This window comes from Oculina patagonica, chromosome 13 (genome assembly GCF_052425735.1).
Source record: "Oculina patagonica isolate OP01 chromosome 13, crgOcupat, whole genome shotgun sequence".
Lineage (NCBI taxonomy): Eukaryota > Metazoa > Cnidaria > Anthozoa > Scleractinia > Oculinidae > Oculina > Oculina patagonica.
The window spans coordinates 2,560,798-2,583,324 of record NC_135770.1 but is presented as its reverse complement, the minus strand read 5'-3'; the positions used below and the strand labels follow the sequence as shown (position 1 = coordinate 2,583,324).

General features: G+C 39.5%; 3 protein-coding genes across 3 annotated transcripts in view; 2 read left to right on the top strand and 1 right to left on the bottom strand.

The window, feature by feature from the left end:
- Window positions 1-2,236: 2,236 nt before the first annotated feature.
- LOC144634198 (uncharacterized) lies at window positions 2,237-11,666 on the top strand. The gene is made up of 12 exons (XM_078493098.1): window positions 2,237-2,354; window positions 4,252-4,363; window positions 5,308-5,370; window positions 6,105-6,137; window positions 6,542-6,604; window positions 7,240-7,278; window positions 7,466-7,528; window positions 8,657-8,704; window positions 9,086-9,127; window positions 9,631-9,693; window positions 10,229-10,277; window positions 11,005-11,666. Exons 2-12 carry the CDS (start codon window positions 4,265-4,267, stop codon window positions 11,472-11,474), a joined length of 1,032 nt encoding a protein of 343 aa, XP_078349224.1. The 5' UTR covers window positions 2,237-2,354; window positions 4,252-4,264; the 3' UTR covers window positions 11,475-11,666.
- Window positions 11,667-12,195: 529 nt separating this feature from the next.
- On the bottom strand, window positions 12,196-19,845 carry LOC144634200 (CDK-activating kinase assembly factor MAT1-like). The gene is made up of 8 exons (XM_078493100.1): window positions 19,666-19,845; window positions 17,834-17,986; window positions 17,505-17,590; window positions 16,645-16,748; window positions 15,904-16,044; window positions 14,629-14,739; window positions 14,073-14,185; window positions 12,196-13,057 (listed from the first exon to the last, which is right to left on the bottom strand). Exons 1-8 carry the CDS (start codon window positions 19,755-19,757, stop codon window positions 12,934-12,936), a joined length of 924 nt encoding a protein of 307 aa, XP_078349226.1. The 5' UTR covers window positions 19,758-19,845; the 3' UTR covers window positions 12,196-12,933.
- Window positions 19,846-19,983: 138 nt separating this feature from the next.
- LOC144634179 (ATP-dependent RNA helicase TDRD9-like) overlaps window positions 19,984-22,527 on the top strand; it is a 32,920-nt gene continuing 30,376 nt past the window's right edge. The window contains exons 1-2 of the mRNA XM_078493072.1: window positions 19,984-20,193; window positions 21,026-21,291. Of these exons, the coding sequence (XP_078349198.1) occupies window positions 20,030-20,193; window positions 21,026-21,291 (430 nt within the window). The 5' untranslated portion in view covers window positions 19,984-20,029. The remainder of the gene's footprint in view (window positions 20,194-21,025; window positions 21,292-22,527) is intronic.

Here is a 22,527-nt window from a genome sequence, read left to right as displayed (position 1 = left end):
CCTATCAGAATCTGTTTTGTTATATTTCAAATTTCTTATCCGGAACGTTCATTTTTTATTAGTATTCACTTTCTTTTAGCCCCCGTAGAGGGTTTGTTTTCAAACCGAAATATCGGGCAAATATATTCTACAACTGTTTAATCTTCTTTTGTTTCAATCTCTCCTCCTTGCCGGGTGTCTACAAAACGACGACCTAAGACCGAAGACCGAAGACCTAAGACCCAAAAACGAAGACTTAATTAATTTTAGGCCTTTTAAACTTCAGGCAGTTAAAACTTGGATAAAGCGCTTTTTCAGACGCTATCACACGCAAAAACGGCGGGGTCTTCGTTTTGTAGAAAAGGCCGGATGAAACTACAAAACGAAGACCCTCGCTCAAACGCTTTTTCAGACGCCAAAAGACGCGAAAAAAAGACGCGAAACTGGCGGTGGTTAGCCTCCTAAGAGAATATTTCGAATTACGGGGATCACGTCCAGGGCCCTTATTCGTTTACACAGATGGGGCTCCAATCGCTAGAGATTTTTTCACATCAGTGCCGTAGGGATCAGCTTAACGAAATAAATTAAAAACAATGCAAATTTTCAAAGCATTCGAGTCTGGGACACTTAAGGCTGGTTCTCATATGATCGCCCCGATCGTCTCTGTCGCCTCTGTCGCTTCAAAAAGTTTGCTTGCTCCAATCACCTCAGACTTTGCAAACGACAGAAGCGACAGAGACGATCGGGGCGATCATATGAGAACCAGCCTTTATTGCTGATAATTGATTATTTTTTTCGTGGCACTAATGTTATTTTATTTATTTATTTATTTATTTATTTATTTATTTATTTATTTATTTATTTTTTTTTTTTCGGTGTTTACACTTAGTGCCCGAGCACTAGCTAGTACCTGAGCACCGGCAAAAGATAGCGTCGTGTTTACACACAGAAAACCAAAGTACCCCTGAAGTACCATTAAATGCCCGAGTACAAGGTCAAGATCTTGTACTCGGGCACGGGCGGGCACTTGTAAAAATAGTACAGTATGTTCACATTAGTGGCGGCCCAGCGAGAATCGTATTCGGGCACCGTGCCCAGGCACCAAGTGTGAACACAGCTTAATACTTCTGAATTGAAATCGTTTGATATTAGTCAATTCAAAGTTTTCACAACAGCTTTCTCTCATTTTTTTCTGTACAACGCAAATCAAGTGATCTGTTCTGTTTTATTTTGGTTTTGGGTTTTTTGTAGCAGTTCGTCATCACAGGAAGTGACCTTTTCACGTCATTCGCGTTAATTTACTTCATCAGGAAATATTGCCTTGCCAGTGACGTCATAAGGTCAATTAACACGACTTTAATATTTATAGATGAACGCAAACGATCCATTTGAGAAAAGACAGAGAAAATTTACGTCACTGAGAAGGCAAAATATTGCACAAGCACATGATAACTTTCCTAGCTATCATGATACGGTAAGCAATTGAACAAGGCACTTATAATATACTTTGAGGCGCAAGGCAGAGTACTGAGAAGTAAATTTATTAGGCCGCAGTCAGTATTAATGTGTACGGTCATAAAAAGGAAAAAAGCTTCTCGGCTTCTTTTCTCTATGTAAAAGGAGAGGGGATGCTAATATTTCAGCTATCGATATCAGTTCAATTTTCGGCGATTTCCCAGGTATCATTAAAATTTTCAACACATTTCTCAGCTACATGTATTAGTAAATTTTGCAGATCTCAGTTCCCAGCTATCGGTTCAAAAATGCGGCATTTCTCAGCTGATAGTAAAACTTTTTTAGGCTATCAGTTAAAGACCCCATGCAGACCGTGTAATTAATAAGAGTACTAGTACATTTCCGGTATCTCTCAACGCTCTTTAGCTAATCAGTACAGATGGCAATTTCCCTCACAAATCGTCACATCTGTGCCGCATCCTGGACAGAAATTACTGAGGTCAGTGCCCGGGGATCAGTGCATAAGCATATAACACCTGCAATCCGGTTTAGTCCTGCAACAATAAGCTGAAAATAAACAGATTAAAAGCAGGGATGGTTCGTGAGGAAATTACAACAAAAACTAATTCAGTTTTCAGGCTTTGTCCGTGACGTAGACGATTAGTTTGAGCATGTTCGTGAGCTTATCACGTAAAATAGCATGACCATTTAACCCCTTGGGCGTGGAGAGCATAAGAATTTAGTATCAGCTAAATTTAATCTAAGCTGCGAATAAGATCCGTCACAATTTTACGTGAAGGAATTTTTTTCCTTAAAGCAATAAAAGCAGTAGATCTTCCCCTATTCAGTGTCACTTAAGCTATTCCAGGGGTCGTGCGATCTGAGAGCAAGGGGGAACTCTGAAGACTCAAGAATACACGGTATTTTATTTTGCTATGTGTCGTTTTCCAAGTACAGTGCGGTTGAAATGTTTCGTTACTATAGGCTCGGCTTTTCTTGTCTTTTAGGCTTTATTCAGTCGAATTTACCCAGTTGTCAGTCGAGAAAGATTGCAGAATTTAATGTGGGTCTTTAGGACAGAATCAGCTAACATGGATATTTACAGCAAACCATGATTTTAATGTCTAGCATGTTCTAATGTCAACTACCTTTTGAGACAATTTTTTCCCAACTAAACTAGCTTGATCTCGAGGAGGTGATCGGAAACATCTGTTACTAAAACAATTTCCGCCGTTTACTGCTTTTTTAGCCTGCGAATACAGCCGCCTCTCTTCGCTCCCGGCCGGTTTTTGCGTTTCGCGGATCGTCTCTCTCGCGAAATGCCAAACTGGCCGGGAGCGAAGAGAGGCGGCTGTATTCGCAGGCTATGCTTCTCTTCGCCTCGGTTGTTTTAGTGACAAGTTGTAAGGAAAACTTCGTCGGAATCAATGCTTTTATTTTGAAAATGATTTCAAGAAGGACAAATATAAAGACAAGTTTCAAATTATCGATAGCTTGGTTTCTGCACAATTTAAACGAATGATTCAATTCTGAGCTGACCTCAATTCTGTGTCAACTCAAAGATCCGATTCCGTAGCTTTCATTTCCTTTGACGGTCGAAACGACAGAAAGAAACCTGCTCCGAGTTTGCATGTGTCCTTTTCCAGTCCTATTTGCTACTCCGTCCATATTTATTTTGCAACTGAAAAATTTTCACGCAACTACAAGTTTCGAAATATAGCAAATTATAAAGGCTTCAGTCTTGCCTCGACACCGTTCCCGGCGTCACGCCCGCGGTCAGCCCGCGGCGAAGTACAAGCGAACTCTGCCAGTAAACAAATACAAATTCTAACTATGCGTTTCTCTTCCACCTTGTACTAATATATTTCACGTTGGCTAAGCGTCCGCATAAAAATATCCCCAAACAACTAGCTTGACTTGCGTAGAATTCCGTGGTAGACGACCTGAAATGGATTTGAAGTCAGTGCGGGCAATTTCGGCCTATTTACCCCTCCCCCTAGTCCAGTTCTGGCCCTTTCTGTCTGTCGTGCAAGGAGCCCTCTCCCCCGTCGTTGCGTGACAGAGAGAGAGTGCGCCAAAACTGAACTACCCTCCCCCGGCTAAGTTGAAGTAGGGCAAGCTACCGTTCGTCTCAAAAAACCAGTGAGTAAGAAGTAATACAGTAGAACCCCAGTAACTCGAACTCTGAAGGGAAACGAAAAATTGTTCGAGTTAGCGGGGTTTCGAGTTATCGGGGTCGATTAAATATTCAATTTACCAAGTTAATAATTGATAGTTTATCGATTTTTAAGCTCTTCAGTACACAGTACAGTGCACATTAAACTTATCTCGTCAGAAACTCCTACACGATAAGAGTGGAAAATGACTGTCAGATACGTGATCTTTTCGTTGCCCTAATTAAAATCAAATTGCTGTAGTGTTCGGTTTAGTGTTTTAATCCGATTACATGAGAAGAAGAGCTATTAAAATGGGATATCAATGGGCATACGTGGCGAGCTGCAAGAACCAGAATTCGAGTCATGACCCAAAATTTTGATCAAGGGAAACGAAATTTAGTTCAGTTGAGTTAACAGGGTTTTCGAGTTATCCGAGTTCGAGTTAACCGAGTAGAAATGACTAAAAAGTGGGGTCAAATCCAAGGGAAATAGAAGTTTGTCCGAGTTAGCGGGGTTGTTCGATTTATCCGAGTTCGAGTTACCGGGGTTCTACTGTATTTGGGTTCCTAGGAGCAAAGAGTACGCACGTTAACAAACGGGCCTTAAAAATCACATGTATTGACATTTCATTACTTTTTTTATTTTTATAATTTCATTCCAGGGAGGTATAAATTATGGCGTCCAGTTGGTTGAAGTTTTGTCTCACTGTAGTTTTCATCATCTTCGCCAGATGTGCAATTACTGGGGTTGGATACCCAGTCGACCTGGAGAAAGTAAGTTTACGACTGTCATGTAATAACTTTAATTTTCTTTCTAGTTATATTGTCAGCTAAGTTTGGCTTCGAAAACCTTCAATCCTTCAGGCATTTTACTCAACTTAGTTTCATTGGAGGAGGCCCCACCCCAAGGTTCCACCCCTTACCCAGTTATAGTACCATTTCATACTGATCTCTTTTCTTAACTTTTCACTTGAATAACTTAAAGCAAAACTTAATAGTGTTCGGTTCGGCTGTTGGACATATTTTGAAAGGCCTTTTTTAAAATACATGTACCCAAATGACAGTTTCCCTACCCTTTTATGAACCTTTTTTTTATTTCGAGCAACGTTTTCCCCTGTAAGCAACTTTTTTCTTTTTGAGCAATTTCTAGACCGAAGATCTCCATAGATTGTCCGAGTGTTGTTCAAAGGCCATACGAACGTTTCCAAAGATTAACGAAGTTTGCCGAAGATTTTCATGGAACATCCAAAGAGGTTTTGACTTTCGACTCATTCCCCATTTTAACATGACGTTATCGATATCTTCACGATTTTTGTCGGTGAAAGAAATACTTGAATTTAACAAATCTTTTCCTTAAAATTTTATTTAGATACTTCTGTTGCGGTAAAAATGCATGAAACGGCTTCGAAGTCTTACCTTCAAAGGGAAATTAGCATATATTTGGAAAACGTTTCTTGATAAAAAGCAGCGTTTTGGATTGGGGGGGGGGGGGGGGCAACTTTCGAGCGATTTTTATTAACCAAAGCAATTTTTTGAGTTTTTAAGCATTTTTCGAGCACCTTTTTCTGTAATTTTGAGCAACTTTTTGAATAACTTCGAGCAACTTGTGGAAAGCCATACAGCCACATACTCATATTAAGCTCAAGTCTAAAGTTTAACGTATATTTAGCTCTTGCACTGACAATAAAATAACTGTCTCATTCCAAAATTTGCCACAGTCAGCTCAAGACCAACAGCCTTCAGAGGAAAGCGGAGATTTTATTTGTGAATTGCCGTATTCGGTGAGTACCCTTTCTGTAAGTTTACATTTTTCAAACTTGGTTAACTTTTAAATTTAAAAATCTTTTGTCAGCCTCCTTTTGTTTTCAAAATGTACACCTAATATATTCTCGTGGAAATATTTGACACAAGATTTCTATATAATAGAGCGGTTTTTATCTGAGCATCGCAAAACTAAAACCAAAGCAATCACCTTGGCCAATCACAGTGGACACAGACAATGGCCGTTTTTATGCTTGAGACAAAAAACTCGTCTAAACGTCTTTAACGTCTAAGACGTTAAAGCGTCTGAGATAAAACCGGGACGCATTAAGTAGACTGCTTTACAGAAAAAAAAAATAAATAAAAAATAAAAATGACTGGGTTCTTCACTCGGAAGACACTGGAAACGAAGACGTTAAAGCCATCAGACGTTAAGGGCGTCTGTCTTATTTACCGTTTTTATACTAGTTAACGACGTCCCGTGCGGGAAAACGTATGCCAGTGAGTCACGATTGATTATGGCTTCATTTCTGATTGGTTGAAATAGTGGCGCGAGATGTTTGAGACCAATTACGAAGTGTGGTAAAACAAACAAATGCAATTGAGAATCACTTTCGACACTAATTGGAAACTGCTCTAATACAAAAAGTTCCGAGGTGTTTGTCTACCTGATAAAAGGCTGCCTAAGCCATGATAAGGTTTACTCCCCAAAGCTTCGTTTTTTTCTGAATTTTTTTTTCTGTTTTTTTTTTAGGGAAGTACTCAAGACTCTGGTTGTGATATAAAGATTTGTAGTTGAGGCTATCAGAAAAAATGACGTAGAGTGCATGTGAGCAAAATTATAAACGACCAAAACATTTTGATTCAAAACATTTTGATCCAAAATATGTATTCTGACCGGTGTTTCTTAGCGTTGGACTCTTGTCCTTGCTTTGTTAGTAGAAACCAAGCTTAAAACGATATATTCCTCTTCCCCTATTTAAACAAACGTTAAAAGAAATTTTAACTTTGCCTATACGCGGCTAAGAGATCGGGTAGCAGCTTTTGCAAGATCTCACGTTAATGGCTCATAATGCCCTTAGCCGCTTAAACAATAGCAACTGCTACACTCGAGGACCAGTAGAAATACAAACTAATGCGAGAGTTGCTACACTAGTGAACTAAAAAAAATCAATTTTATTTTTCTTCTAGGTTCTTACAACATTCCAGTCAAAACTTGTGAAACTCACTCCAGAAGTAGAAAGACTCGTTTATGTAAGAAATATACAAGTCTTGTTATCTTAAAGTTGTCGTTGGTTACAGCTCCAGAAAAACGAAACGCTCATTAGGGGCGCTTTAATGTGTATGTGTGTGTGTGTATGGGGGGGGGGGGGGGGGGGGGGGGAAATTAAGTGGTTGGGCACGATATTTGAAAGCATGTGTAAGGGTTTATTCGCCACCCCACCCCAGACAGTTTCTGGAATAAGTCACGTGATGTAGTCGACCACGAGGTCGAGTTGAGCTAGAGAATAAAAACATGGACAAGTTGAGGTTTTTATTGCTTTTTATTCGGGCGACCACGTCCAACACATGCTTAGTACCTGTGTCGCGTAGCCGTTTTTTTTTTTTTTTTTAAAAATGCATTCAAAAATACATTTCCAGCCATTTTGGCCGACTCAAACTGCAAAAATTTCCGGGTCGACCATGCTTCCGTACCCCGTAGATAACACGGGGTCAACTCACTGATGATTTCGTTATTTCTTGTGTTTTCTTTGAAACCATAAAATATCACATCTAGAATTTCAAGTGCTACAAAACCAAACTAGCGACAGACCGGCCTTAAAAGCGACAAAAATGCCTACAAAAACTTTACTCCCCAATCGTAATTGAATTTCTACTCACTTTTTCAGAAAGCAAATGAGATAGGATCTGGCTTTTACGACCTTCAGGTTTGTATTTTCAGTTAGTCCTATTTTTAAAAAGGTCTACATGCCTGCTTCATATACGCATGTAATGTAATCTATAATTTTTACTCCACGTTACTCAACTCACTGTCTTAACAGGCATTATTTAATTAAACCCTATGAAATACGAGCAAGACTAACCACTGACTAACAAATGACTTTTTCCTTCTAGGAGCTTTCAACTATCATGTCAAGACTTACAGAGCTCACTCAAGAAGTGGAAAGACTTATGAATGTAAGAAATGCGAGCAATTGTTGTTATGCTAAGGAACCTTTTATAAAGTGGTTATTTTCATTATCAGTCAAAGAAAAACTACTGTAAGGGGTCATGAATGGTCCATCAAAATGTCGCAGTGCTCGCAATGCTCGCAAAATTTTAGTGGGTGCTCGTTTGCTCGTGCTCGCACATTTTTACAGGTGCTCGCATGCTCGGTTTTTAGTGGAGGTAGGTTTTTGAAAAGTGCTCGTTGCTCGCAAGGCTAATTTTTGTCAATGCTCGGCTCGCAAAGAAAAACGCTGTGCTCGCATGCTCGCAAAGACCATTTGATACCCCTACTGTAAATAACGTACTGCTGTGTTTTTAAACATATCATTTAGCTCACCCTGATGAAGCCAGAAATGCCGAAACGTCGGTAAACTTGTACCGAACCAAATAGCGTCTAAAAAACAATTTTTATTTTGTATCAGAAAGGAAAAACTAAACTTATCGAACTCGACCCATTGACTCCTGGACCGGCCTAAACCGGCCGTAAAGGATCCGGGCATTTGTCCCGCTTGTGACGTCATCACCTTTCACCCAGAAAGGCGACATCTATGCTCGAATTGTGAAGCAGACCAAGACCTTTCCAACAATACCTAAACCAGCGCAATTAGATTGATGGAGCTTGAAATATGCACCAAAACGCTTCAAAATTTTAGTGAAAAACTCCCTTTGCTTGTCCATGGTAGGTAGTTTTTGCCTCGTTTGCGCTTTCGCGGAAATTCTTCTACTAGAAAGAAGCCTGGTAGAAGGCCAAACACTGCAGCAAAAAGAAAGGAAGAAGAGAAAAAGGAAAGCGAAAAAAAAAAAAAAAAAAAAAAAAAAACGAAAAGCCTAGAGTGGTAGGATGGTTTATCAAAATTTTGATTTGTGCACAAAAGAAATAAAAAGTTGTTAAACGTGGTTCTGGTTAAAAACAGGATACATTTTGCGTTTCAAGGGCCGTTTTGAGTTATTTGGAGCTATTTTAGCTTATAATAGACCTTAAATGGTCAAAAACACTTAAAAAATGCGGTTTTTTTGGAAAATCTCCAGGAGTCAATGGGTTAAAAGTGATAGTATATGATACTCTGCATACCCAATAGATTTCAACTCTATTTTTAGGTAGATGAGGAGAGTTCCACTATAGGCTCTGGCAGCGGCCTGTTTCAGGTAGGAAAAACTTTAATTCAAGTTCATACTTGAGCGAAAATATTGTGTGGAGTTATACAGGAGTAATGAGAAGATGATAACATGAAAGGAAGTGATCATTATTATTACAAGAAATGCATGCCTAAAGTCTCAGACACTTATATAAACTTCGTTCTTTCATTATTTTCTTTCTTTCTTTCTTTCTTTCTTTCTTTCTTTCTCTCTTTCTTTCTTTCCTTCTTTATTTTCTTTCTTTCTTTCGTTCTTTCTTTCGTTCGTTCGTTCGTTCTTTTGTTCCTTTATTTATTTTTTATTTATTTTTCTTGCCTGTGTGCTTCATGATTTGATATCATGATTGATGAAAAAACAAATCTTAATTAACCTTCAACTCACTTTTTTCAGAGAGAAAAAGAGGAAGGCTCAGCGGCCCCTTGCAATCCAGAGGTTTGATTTAATCTGTAAAAAGTCGCAAAGCATAACTGAGGCCCTGCCAGGGTAAATTCCGACAAGCCACATGGTCCAAAAATAGCGACAGCACTTTGTGATAAAAAATGAAATAACGATAAACGACATTTTTCGACAATTCTGTTTCAATTTACGACAGAAGGCAGAAAATAGAGAAAATATTTTTAATTAGTGACACGGTATGTTTTGAAATTCAGACAAGGGACATGCAATCTCTTTCCCTCCCTTCCCCCACCAACAAGCCAACACCCCACCCCCCTCCCCGGCGGGGCCTCACAACTGGAACAAAACGCTCCGATTCTTGACTAGCATGTACTTGCATTTCTTAGTCTAATAATATACTTTTAATTTTTGGCCATTTTCTCCGCTCCTTTTATAATTAAGAAACATGTGTTTCACTCTTTCTAAACATAAAAATATAATAATAACGAAGAGACATTTGACCATGGATATGAAACTAACAAATAGAACTTTCCTTCCAGGTGCTATCAGGGATACGGTTAAGACTCAACGAACTCATTCGAGAAGTGAAAAGATTCGCCAATGTAAGAAAATCCAAGTCTTATTGATTAAATGTAATAAATAGATTTAGCCAAGCCTATAAGCTGAGATTCACATTATACTTTTCTTGTTAATAACCTAATTAATTAGGCCTTATGGGTTTACCAAGAAACCTTACCCATGGTGCTTCGCACGGCTACTAGTAGAAGTCTACTCCCACTCCGAGCATTTAATTCACCAGTACGCATTTACTCTGTATAGACCTGAGTAAAGAGAGGCACTAAGAGAGTATAGTGTCGTGCCCAAGAGCAACACAGTGACCCCGGCCAGGGCTCGAACCAAGACCGCTCGATCTTAAATGCAACCCACTAAAACCATAACGTCACCGCGCCCCATGGTCTTTTTTACTCCCATGGTCTTTTGTACTCCCATTATCACTCCCAGCCTTCTTCGCCCTTATAAACGGCTGCGAAGGGGATTAGATTTTCCCCAGCACTGCTACGAAAACAAAACAAAAAAATGCCAAAATAGTTTGGACATTGTGCTAACTTTCATTTTTCATTTCCCTTCGTATTGCAGGCTCCGAAACCTTCCGTCGACCCGACTACGGAACCTCTCAATCTCATAGGTAAAACTGTACATAGGTTAACCTTTATTATAAGGGATATTTAACGAGGCATTTTACGCAAATTTAAGAAAAGTTCTGGTTAAATGCTTATAGTAAACGTGTTTATATTAATTAACATCAATAAAATTAACGCGAATTTTTAAAATTCGCATTAATAACATGTATCGTTAATTTCCTATAATAAGGTAGCTAGCAAATCCCTGTAACCGTACGTTTTCATGCTTACCACCTTAATATATTCTCTTCCAAATGCGAGGGCCACAACAAATATTCCACTTTCGGGTGAAATGATAGATGCGAAATCTGTCTTTCCTTCAAACAGAAGTGTAGCAGCTCAGTGTCTTATAAGCTTGTAATTCTACTGGCCCTCTAGCGTACAGTACTCGCTATCGATCACTAAAAAACCCTTTTTAGGTGTCCGTTGACGGTTTCAAAGTGTCTAGTTTAATTACAGTAAAATAACTGAAAAACAGCAGGGACCAACACCAGGTTTCCATCTTATAAAGGTGTTCGTTTAGAGAGAGTTGATTGCAGCAGCTGCCATTGATTTGGGGGCTAGAGGCATCGCCCCGTTGTTTATTTTTCTATTGTTCGCCCGATAGGTAGCGGGCCTACATGTTAAACCTTGTGATGGCTGCTACCCAACTCCCTTCAATGGCATGAGAAACAGTTTATGATTATAAACATGTTTCTGACCGTTCTTTTTTTTTGTCCTTCTTTTAAACAGACCAAGTATGTCCGCACGGCTGGGCCCATCACGGACACTCGTGTTTCCACATCATCGATACTCCGACCCTAAAATGGAACAACGCTCGTACAATGTGTAGACAGCTTGGTGGAGATCTCGGCAAAATCACAACGTCCAGTGAAAATCAGTTCATCTACAACCTTCTTCGCAAGCAGACAACAGTCACGCATTATGGAGTGTGGTTAGGACTTCACCGTAAGGCAGATAGCCAGTTCTACTGGGTAGATGACACACCACTGACGGATTACACAGCATGGGGCTCCGGTGAACCGAACAACAACGGTGGCGGAGAAAATTGTGTCCACAAGATCGGGGACAAACGAAACTGGCCGTTTAACGCAGGAGAATGGAACGATGTTCCATGTAGCTTGTCCGGCATCGTTCCATCAGAGATTGCTCCTGTTGTACTTTGTCAGAAACAAATTGACACAAACATATTATCATTTTAGTACACTATAACGAAGCCAGTTTGCTTCTGTACTTGTTAGACAAAAGACTACTTTACTCAGTGGTTTGCCTTCAGTATTTACTCGTAACCTCAGTAATCGCGATCCATAAAAGATCAAAGAAAATAAATTGAGCCATAAAAAGCCTTACGATAATTTGCTAGGGCAGTAAATAAAACTGGTGAAAAAATTGAGCTAATCATGTGTCGATCGTGTGAGCAAACGCGTCTTTGTATTTTCAATAGTTTCCTTGATACTGTTCGCCTAAACAAGCACTGCTCTGCATCTCACTGTCACGTGTTTTTTCCTACAAATAGAGCCTCTTCCACCCTCCCCTCCCTGAAAACAAATATCCATCACGTTTCATTTTCAGTTTTGTGACGCACTTTTTTTGATCGCATATAAATATGTAACGCTATCTGTATCGTTACTTCCTATTTTGGAGAAACCGCCATCTTAACGCACACAAAATTAATACTCTGAGAACAAGGCTGTGTGTAGAATTTGAGTAATAGATTGAAACACAGCTCCATTTAGGATTTTTAGCGGGTGACATGGGGACCCAGTGTTCCCGCCGGCTAAAAGACTCCGCTAGAGACAGGGGACTTGTCATAACAAAAGGAATTGCGTTACTGCGACCTAATTTGGAGATCACGCAGAAAGCTTGGGAAAGTAGTTTAGCAAAAACTAAAATAAAACGGCAAACACAACTATATAAAACGTCTCTCGATCACTGAATATTATTTATTACCCTGGGCGCTAGGAGTTCTATTTTTCTTTCGCGGTGGAGAAAGACCCTCTGGCAGGCAGGGTAAATATTTATTTGACTAAAATCCGAGCTTTCGTTGTGACAAAATACAGCTCAAATACAACGATTTTGAACGAGATAAGGTTAAAATATGGTTCTTCCATGTTATTAAAATACAACGCCTGGTATAGTATTTGAATTATAAGAACTGTTTAACAACTTCTAGAACGTTATTCAACCAACTTTCGAAAGTAACCGAAAAAGTAACCAACTTCTTTGTTGCCTTTTGTTGTTTGTTGAGCGCTGTTATTACTGTAGCCAATTAGTACAAGATATTTACATTTTAGCCAGTCACGTGCAAAACCAGAACCAATGATGTAATAGCGACTTTCCCGCTCTTGCCACCCATCTTTTCCCGCCCTTCCCGCCGTACATGCTATCATGCGGTTTCCGTCGATCACATTTTCCCGAGCTTTACACCGGTTTGCTCGCACTTCAAGTTTTCCCGCGGTTTACACCAGTTGCATAGTTTCCCGTGCTTTTTTAAAGTTAGAAAACAACTTCATATAAACGTCACTACTCTTCCTGACTTCTTAACACCTCAGAAACGGGAATGGTAATGCTTGGTTATCGGGTCTTACTCCACAGACGTAGTAATACAGCGATGTTCACTTTGAAAAAGAAACAGGAGTTCTTGTGTTGTGACATGTTTCATTACAACTCAGCGCCCAAATACAGTGCAGAGAAGGCTTCCTGTATAGCTCTCCCACAGGCCAGTTCAGAGGTATATCCTCCTGCCTTTTCTCTGTCTGTTGCATTACGGACATGCCTCAGGTACCTAACAGAAATATATCAGAAAGATTAAAAAATTATAAAATTGAACAAATTGGAAATGGGTTCAAACGATCTACAACGCTAATATATTAAGTTTGGCCTGGTTTTGCTTTTAAAACGACCACCTCTTCACATTTTTCTTCACTTTTAATTTTTTTCTCGCTCGAAAGACATCTTGGATTTCACTTCGAAATCCGAGATTCGTGTGGCATCTTTGATTGGTTCTCGGTTTTCGATTAGCAGGTGCAAGTAACAACCAATCAGAGACACTGCGTGTATCGCTGTAGGGCTACGTCATCAGTATGGGATTTTCCGGGGAAATTTTTAGGGACCCACCACTCTGCAAACAGACAGGTGGTCTCTTCATGTACCCTACCTTTACCACCTTAAAAGATGGTGTCTTGTTTGAATAGCCCCCACTCTATCAGTAGAAACTAAGAAAAAAATTCAAACCTCCTTGTGCCAATTCTCCAGCAATACAAGGTTCATGCACACCGAATATGAAAGTCTCAACTTGATTTTTGAGGCCAATAAATTTTGTCCATTTGGCTAATAGACAGGCTGTGTCTTGCATAGCCCCCCTACCCCTTCCTACACAAGGTGGGTCCTCGTTGAGTACACTTGTAATGATCACTTCACTTAGGGTCGAATTTTAGACATCTCTTGAGCGGGAAAAGTTCTGAGCACGCGCTTTGGTAAATTTTTCTTCCGTTGCTTAAAAGTGCGAAAAAAATAGAAATCAAACGTGCAAAAATCTTGTTCTTTTATTACCATTTAACTGTTTATCACGAAAACACAAATGCAAACCCGTCACGTCACTGCTTAGCGGAAACGCAGTTCTGAGCAGCCAATCAGTCGAGGCAAAACCACAAAAAAGAGAGCTTTGCGTGTGGACGGTAATCCACATATATATCGGACCTTGACAGAACAGACCAAAACCCCCTTTCAAATCATGGTCGTGTTTTGGTACCAGCTCTTTAAAGTTCAGTTCATCCACATTCCACAAGTTTAAAACCTACCCTCTTGCTGCTAGGACCTCCATTTCCGGTGGAGGTGGACCATCATTCACCTCCTCTGGAGCGACATATGTAAAGGAAGGTCCCTCAGCTGTTGGCAAGGGAGCGAATGTTTCCTGAGGCGTAAAAAAGGGTACAAATTGTCACATACTATACTACTTTAATTTAATACATGTCATACTGTTGCCCACCCCGGGGAGGAGACTCTCATGACAGGATGGGGATTCTTAGATCAACCCTCAAAATAGACAGTAGGTCATATAGTGTGATCATCTGGGTGAGAGTAGTTCTACGAAGAACTGTAATTGGTGACTGACGTTTCGACAACCTGAGCGGAAGTCATCTTCAGAGTCACCTTCCGCTTAGATTGTCAAAACGTCAGTCACCAACAACAGTTCTTCTCAGAACTACCCTCACCCGGAAGATCACACTATATGCCCTACTGATACTCCTGGTTTCAAACAATTTTACTATAAAATAGACAGTGTTTTGAAATTCTGCTCTGTGTAATTTATGTCAAAAGATTATCTTTTGGTAAGGAAAAACAATCTCAACTCACTTTTTGCATTGAAGACAGTTGAGTGTTGCTTCCAGAAAACAACAAAGACTTCTTCTGTAGTTTACTTGCATGTTCAGCTATAATGTCATCAAGAGGACGGTCTCCTTTGGCCTGAAATTAAATTATTAAAAAAAAAACATGATTGTGGCAACACTTGGACTGCCATGCATACCTGTGTCATTTGCAATCTCTTTCTGTCCTTTTTGTACTGTTAAAATATTGAGCTCAAGCGGTAACAGCCCATGTGTTCCCGCCTTGTGTCCCATACCAGAATGTTATATACTGCTTAGAACTGCATTATGTGCTAAGCATATGACATTAAATTTAGACAATCCAAAATGAAGAGCTTACAGATCACTTACAGCAAGGCGCCCAAAAGTGTGACCACCTTTAATTAATTCACATTCTTTCGTGCAACCACCATCCAATCAGAAGCCAAGGACAGGTTCCAGTTGGCTTCTGATTGGATGGTGGTTGCACGAAAGAATGTGAATTACCGTATTTATTCGATTAAGCGCCCAACCTCGAATAAGCGCCCACCTCGAATAAGCGCCCACTCTGTAGGTAGGAAAAGTTAATAAGCGCCCAGCCTCGAATAAGCGCCCACCCCCCACCCCCCTAAAATGAGAGCACAAGAGGAAATTTGATTATTGTTGTAGTTGAGATTAAAATTGACTAAGAGACTATTCCGAAGTCCGAGGTTTTTTTAGTTTTTTACTGAAACTTTCAATCAACATTTAATATTCAGCTTTCGTACACCTTCACGTTTAGTTATTACACATTGTTTTCTTGAAAACTAAACGTACTACTAGCTAAAAATGGTGAAAATTTAATAAGCGCCCACCTCGAATAAGCGCCCACCCTCAAGGTCCAAAAATTTAATAAGCGCCCACCTCGAATAAGCGCCCACCCTCAAGGTCCAAAAATTTAATAAGCGCCCACCTCGAATAAGCGCCCACCCTCAAGGTCCAAAAATTTAATAAGCACCCACCTCGAATAAGCGCCCACCCTCAAGGTCCAAAAATTTAATAAGCGCCCAGGGCGCTTAATCGAATAAATACGGTAATTTAAAAAGGTGGTCACACTTTTGGGCGCCTTGCTGTAAGTATAATTTTCTTTTATCTGAAGTCCAAATATGTTTGTCCAGGGCAGGCAGACAAGTGGACAACCATTATATATCAAGTCTAAAGCCATGAAATACGTGCAAATTGCATCCACCTCCTCAGTAAGAATATCAATTCGAAAGGTGATAAAATAACACTTTTTTATCATTACCAGACTGTCAAGAAATTCCTCATTTTCTTTTTTCTTGTCATTTTTTTCTTGCTTTTCCAACAAAGCTGCCTGTGCACGACGCAACTCTTCCAGTCTCTGTTCCTCTTCAATCTGTGACATAACCAGAGCTTCTTCTCTACCCTGGTAAGTTAAGATAAAAATGTTGTAAAACAAATATAACTTATAACCAAGTGCGAGGGCCGTACTGAAATAATATTTAATTTGGTCCTAGGTTTTGACAGTGCAGATTGAGTACAGTGAGGTCCATACAAAAAAGACTGAGGATTCTCCCAGTACAGTCCTGAGCAAGCTTGGTTAATGAGAATTTTTTTTACGACTTTATGATTAATAAACAGTTGTAGAAACATTACCCTGTTAAAATACTTAGAATATACTGTAAATGATCTAATTATCACCCACTCTCAATTTTAGCCTTGTATCTACTGAAAAATGCCTCCCCCTCCCCCCCCCCCACTCGAGGTGTTAAGTTTGTATTAGACGCCCCCTTGTAATAAATGCCCCTCAAGAATTACCTCAAAAGCCAAGGAAATGCTCCATTTAATTGGTTTCTTGCTTGAGTCGGACATCGAAGAGGCCAATGATGCCAACAGGGCTGACCCCAATGATGATGAAGACATTAACATTAAACTATGAACAACATCTCTAGGCTTTGCGTAAGTTTAGAATAGTTAAGTCTCCTACTCACAAACTCCATTGTGACTCTTTGAAAATTTTGCTCACCAGCTTAAAATTATTTTTCCTGATAAGAGCTTCATTGTCTTTTTTGTATTTGTCCACTTGCTTCTTTGTCTCCTCTACCTCGTATCCATTTGCAAGATTCCAAACTAAAAACAAAATTGAAATGGGTAGTTTTTGTTTTTGTTTTTTTTGTGATTTCTTGACATTCTCTGTCTTTGTTATTCTTTGAACGCACGATTTTGGAGTTAAAATATTAGAAAGTATTTTGTATCACTGCAGTGATACAAATATTAATGTTTAATATTTTATCTCCAAAATCGTGCATTCAAAGAATAACAAAGACAGAGAATGTCAAGAAATCACCGAAGTTTATCTAATTCTTTTATTGCTTTGACGAAAGAACTTTCTGAAGCAGAAATGGGTGTTCAAATAAGTTAACTCTGGTTTTCACAGAATGGAGTTCCTGCCCCTGGTTGGTGTCCTTATGTCTCGATCACAGGTTACTCTCCTTCCCTCCCCCCACAAGCTCCTGGGCAAAAGAGATGCTGTTTACACGTACCTTACACCAGGGTCCCAAAGGGTGGGGGAGGGGGTTTGGGTGCCTGGAACACAGGAGGCCTAAACATTTTGCCATAGGCCTGGAACCTCATTGTATTGCTGCTTTGAGTAATTCTCTGCAGAGCATGGAGATCATTTTAGGCCTGCTTGAATCAAGGAGCTTGAGGGGGCCTTGAGCCCTGGGGCGCTAAACCCTTTGGTAACCTGTTACAACTATTTTATATTAACATTTGAACAGATGAAGCTCCCTTATCTCACAGAAAAAATTACATATTGCTTAACATGACTATCTTTTTACGAAGAAAATATTATTCAGTCACTTGCACTATAATTTTAAAACATACTTATATTCTCTACATCCTCCAGATAGTCATTGTATGCTCTTAATGGATCTGATTCTGATTGGAAGTCTTCTTCAAGCTTGTTGTAACTGCACATTAAGCATGGCAGAAAATGCAAAAAACATCATTAATTAACATACAATAGGCTAGTCTTGAATTATGCTCCACTGATCACAAACACAAGAAAAAAGTCGATGTTCTGGGAAAAAAATTTGAATTTTCTTTTGTTTTATACCCCTCGCCCTCATGTTTCTTTAAAGGAAATGGACACAACTAAATTAATATTGAATGAGCCTGTGATAATGATGATTCGTAACAAGCTAATAACCCACATCTTCAAAATCTTTTTCCTGATGTCCACCTCCTTCTCAACAATTAGATCTTCAAACTGTTGGACCCTGAAGTCGTTACGTCGTAGTGCCGTGTTACATTCAGGACATGCTGCTGAGGGCCTTGTGAAAAGAGTCTCCACACATCCTTCACACCTGTGTAAAATACAGGGCAAAATAACTTAAACATAATTGGTTTAGACAAGTTTCATTAAATTACAGCAGTACTGATTGAGGGCAAAATTGCTGTAAAGCTTGCCATATAACTCCTGTGGAAGGTTTCTTGGTTTGAACTCCTCCAACTCTCTGGCAAATTCCAATTTAGCTTCATACAATATTCCTTTTAAAGTTTTGGTACTTCCTGGAGGCGCACATTGCATGTACTATATGCATTGCCCTTCTTATAACATTATCATTGCTAACATAACACTGATTATTTTTTCTTTGTTCGTGAGCGGGCGGTATTCTACAAATCCTGCGATTTGATTGGTTCCGGGAGTGGGCGGTATTCTCCAATCCGGCCCGCTCACAGCGGGAGGTATCCGTTGCGAGATGAATCGTCGAGTGTGTTTTCCGTGTGAAATCATTTTGCAGCGTTGTACGAATGAAAACATGAAAGTTTACTCTGTAAAATCGAAATAGCTGCTCACCAGTCGTTGTAAATAAGAAAGGACAAAATACAAGCGGAATTAAAGGCCTTGAAGTTCTTCCAAAGGCGAGTAAACATTTCTTTATCGACAAAATCGAGTTCTAGTTTCGTAGTTTGTGGTTGTTTGTACATTTTGCAATCATTTTAACGCCATTGCGGTAAGCTGCGCCGGTTTTTAACTTCAATTTTGAGTAACAACTGCCTTTTATCGGCCACTTTTTTGCCAAAACAAAACACTAGTTGACATCATTCAAGAAAATGAGGTTCTTTAATTAAAAACAGTCAAAATAATTCTCACAATATTGTGCCGTACGTCCAAACTACGCATTTCATTCAGTTTCACTTTCGCACTGTTCATCACACGCTTAGTGCAGAAAGTTGAAACTGGAAATGCTGTTACTAATATCGAAAAAACAATTTTAGGTGATCATTCCCATACAGGTCTACAGGTCTTTACCGCGCCATTTAAAAGTGTTCAGTTTTGTCAATGATATAAATGCTTTGCCTTCAAGTTGATTTTACATTTATGCCATATTTACCACTTCAATTTATTTTATTGAATCTCTTCAGTGTCAATTTAATATGCTAAACCTTTCTGTTAGTTCGGTTCATTTAAGCAAGGCTATTTTATTCCGAATTAAATAACAAACAGGCAGCATTTTACACTCTTGCTAATCCGTCGATCGACACAACATTGAAATGACGCACGTATACAAACAAAGATTTTGTGACACAATCTTCCTACATTTCTTTTAAAAACAAATAAAGTAGGAAAAAAAATAAAAACGTTATTCACCAGCCTTGGTCGGTCTGTATTGGGAAAAACTGTGCCTGAGTTCTCTTCCAAGACCGAGGGCACAGTTTTTCCCAATACAGACCTCCCGGCTGGTGAATAACCTATATTTCTTTCAATAATTTAATTTTGATCTGCAATCTTTTACTTTTTCTAATGCTGATTAAATTGATAATGTAAAAGTAACAATTTTGGAATGAATTTTTAGTGATGAAGATCCAATTTCCTCAAGTAAACATAATACATTGCGATACAAACAGGTGATAGAAATATTAAAGAACTAGGTGATGGGGGATGTTCTCCTGATATATAATATAGTAATCCGTTACTAGGAAAATATTTCTTGAGTGGGATCTGACTGAAAGTGGCAAAGTTGATAATTTACAGACTTACAATTTATGACCACAAACATTCACCAAAAGCTTCAGCTTGGGATTTCTGTACTTGGTTGTCTTACATCTCGGACAAGTTTGCCAGTCATCCATAATGATTAAAGTATTTTAAAACACAACATAATTTTTCTTGTTGAGATTTTCGAAGTTTCTGTATTTGAGCACAGACATTTTCACGTGTTAGGAACCTAACGCGAATGTAGCGCGGGCTCGCTTATAAGATATATATCAAGCTTTGCGATTGGCTCTTCAAAATAGTACCGCACTTCTCATTGGTCAGTTTTCCAAAGCATGCTTTGTCAGGGCTTCGAGAGATAAAAACATTGCAAATGGCGGCGTGAAAGGTGAAAAGAGCTCTCTGCAGAATGGCGGACATTAGCCTTGATACTATAAAGGACTTTTTCAGTCTTAAGCCGCTTCCTAAACAGAACGCGGTAACAGACGTGAAAATAACAGGACGCCAGTGGGACGAGGGTCGAAATAACCCAAATAGACAGCAATTTAAATTGCCAAAAAAGATCCCGCGAAGGTGAGAATTTTAACTTAAACTTGAGCTTATGAATGGCTGCCTTTGTCCGCTCAGCGGAGGGTACTGGTCAGTAGTGAAGAATTTATCATGGCTAATGCAATAACTTGTATTACCGGGATGTCTAAAAGGGCATTTTCTTTTGGAAGACCATTCACCAAGCTTTCATTAACTACATGTATGTTTATTGTCTGTCCTTCCTCAAATCATGACGTCACATGAAATGGCCAACTGCAGAAATCATACTGTCAAACCCTGCTTTACTGTGTGAACAGTTTTGTTAAACTGCAGTAGTTTTGGTAAACTCCTTACATTGCTCATGCATAAGCTTTCTACCTTCACCTGGAGAATTTAAAGACAAAGCGGCAGAGGGGGGGGGGGATATTGAGTGGACATTGTTAGCCTCGATGTTTTGCCCCAGAAAATATCCATAATCCCACCTCGGAAGGTTTTTTAGTTTGAAACCCCCTTACCTCCCCTCCAGGAAGTCCAGTTCAGCGTCATACTTTCCTTAAAAAATTGACCTTTGGGGGTATGGATATTTTTCTGAAACCACATCTTTTGAGGGGGGAGGGACAGGAGGGTAAATCCGACAGCACATAAAATAAAATCATGACAAAGGACAACCCTTTTGGGAAAACTTAAATTCCGACAACGACAAGCAATTTTCCTTCAATTTTACTACCGACAGTGACATGAAGTACAATAAAAAGCGACACTGACATTTTTAAATTTAGACAAGCAACACGGGATCCCCCCTGGCGGGCCTCTGCTAATGAGAGAAAAACGTAGTTAAAAAAAAAAAAGAACAAGATGACATGTATTTTGTTTGTAGTCCCCCGCCTTCACCTGCATATGTTGGAGAGTACTGTTCAACTGGTCCTAAGCTGGAAGATCTTTACAATGAATTGGATCAGCTGGAACTTGACCCTCCCTCTGGAGCTTCTGATGAAATACCTGCAGCACTGAAAGAGGAGGAAGCCTCACACATTTTTGAGAACTACTCATTTGATCACACTTATTCTCCAGATCTTCCCATTACATGTTACAGACAGCAGATTGTTGATACTATTGAGAGCAATTCTGTCACTATTGTACAAGGTGTGTTGTAAAGTGGAATATATTCACAAAATGCATTCTGATTTTAGGTAATGAACGTTTATTCGTTTGTCTCACGATAGAATCGCTTTGAGATGTTGATCGCGACGTTTCGACTGCAATACGTCGCTATTTTATAAATAGCGACGCGTAAACAATCGACCTCATCGCCTGATGAAGACTAGCAGTATTGCAGTTGAAACGTCGCGATCAACATCTCAAAGCGATTCTATCGTGAGACAAACGAATAAACGTTCATTACCTATCTTACACCACGATGAACAATATTCACATCTTTAATGACATTCTGATTTTGTATGGCTAAATAATGCAATTTGGGCTAAGGTAAATTCCGCACAATGCTAGTTTTTAGTAATTCTCTGACCGCTCTGTAGTAGTGGACATGCCTAATGAGGTTGAGTTACTTATGACAAACATTGTAGCTCTATAAGGTCTGTGCAGAGTCTTTGATTGTGTAGTTCCATAAATTTAATATCCATACCGCCCCACAGAAGGGGGCGGTATGGATTTCCACAGTATGGTTCCCAAGACCCCTCCCACCCCTCTGGAAATTCCAATTAACCTTCATACATTTCCTTAAAGTTTTTGGTCTTTGAGACCCCTCCCACCCCCAGGAATTTCCAGTCGCTTCTTTGGGGAGTATGTACATTTTCTGGAATCACACATTGGTTGTTCATGAGCTTTGTTTGAATTTTTGCCCTACACACAGACACTACACCACTGTATATGCATTCTCGTTCCCAGAGCCTCCGTTTCTTTTGGTCACGTGGTCGGCGAAACGAAGGGCTCTGGTAACACTGACTACCGGATGTCGTAAAATTCACGACATCTGGTAGCGCATGCCCTCTGCATAAATGTTAGTCTGCGCCTGCTCAGTAAAAGAAAGGGGAAGGCTGGGGCTGACTGAGACGAGAAGAAAGCGAATTTTGAAAGCTGGTTTTGGCAATTCAAGTCGTTGATATTTTAACTTACACAATTCGATTCGTTTGGAACTCATTGAATTGCATGGCTGATAGATGTGTTGATGATGTTGTGTCGTCTCTACACGCAATATTATCTGACGGCAGATAGAAAAGTTAGAATCCAGAGGAATTGGAGTTATAGTGTACATGGAGTCGTGGATATCATCAGCTGATAACATTCCGACGGTTGATGATACTGTGAAATTTATTTATGGCCATGCGGAGGTATTGTAGAAAATTCAGAACCAAAAAAGCC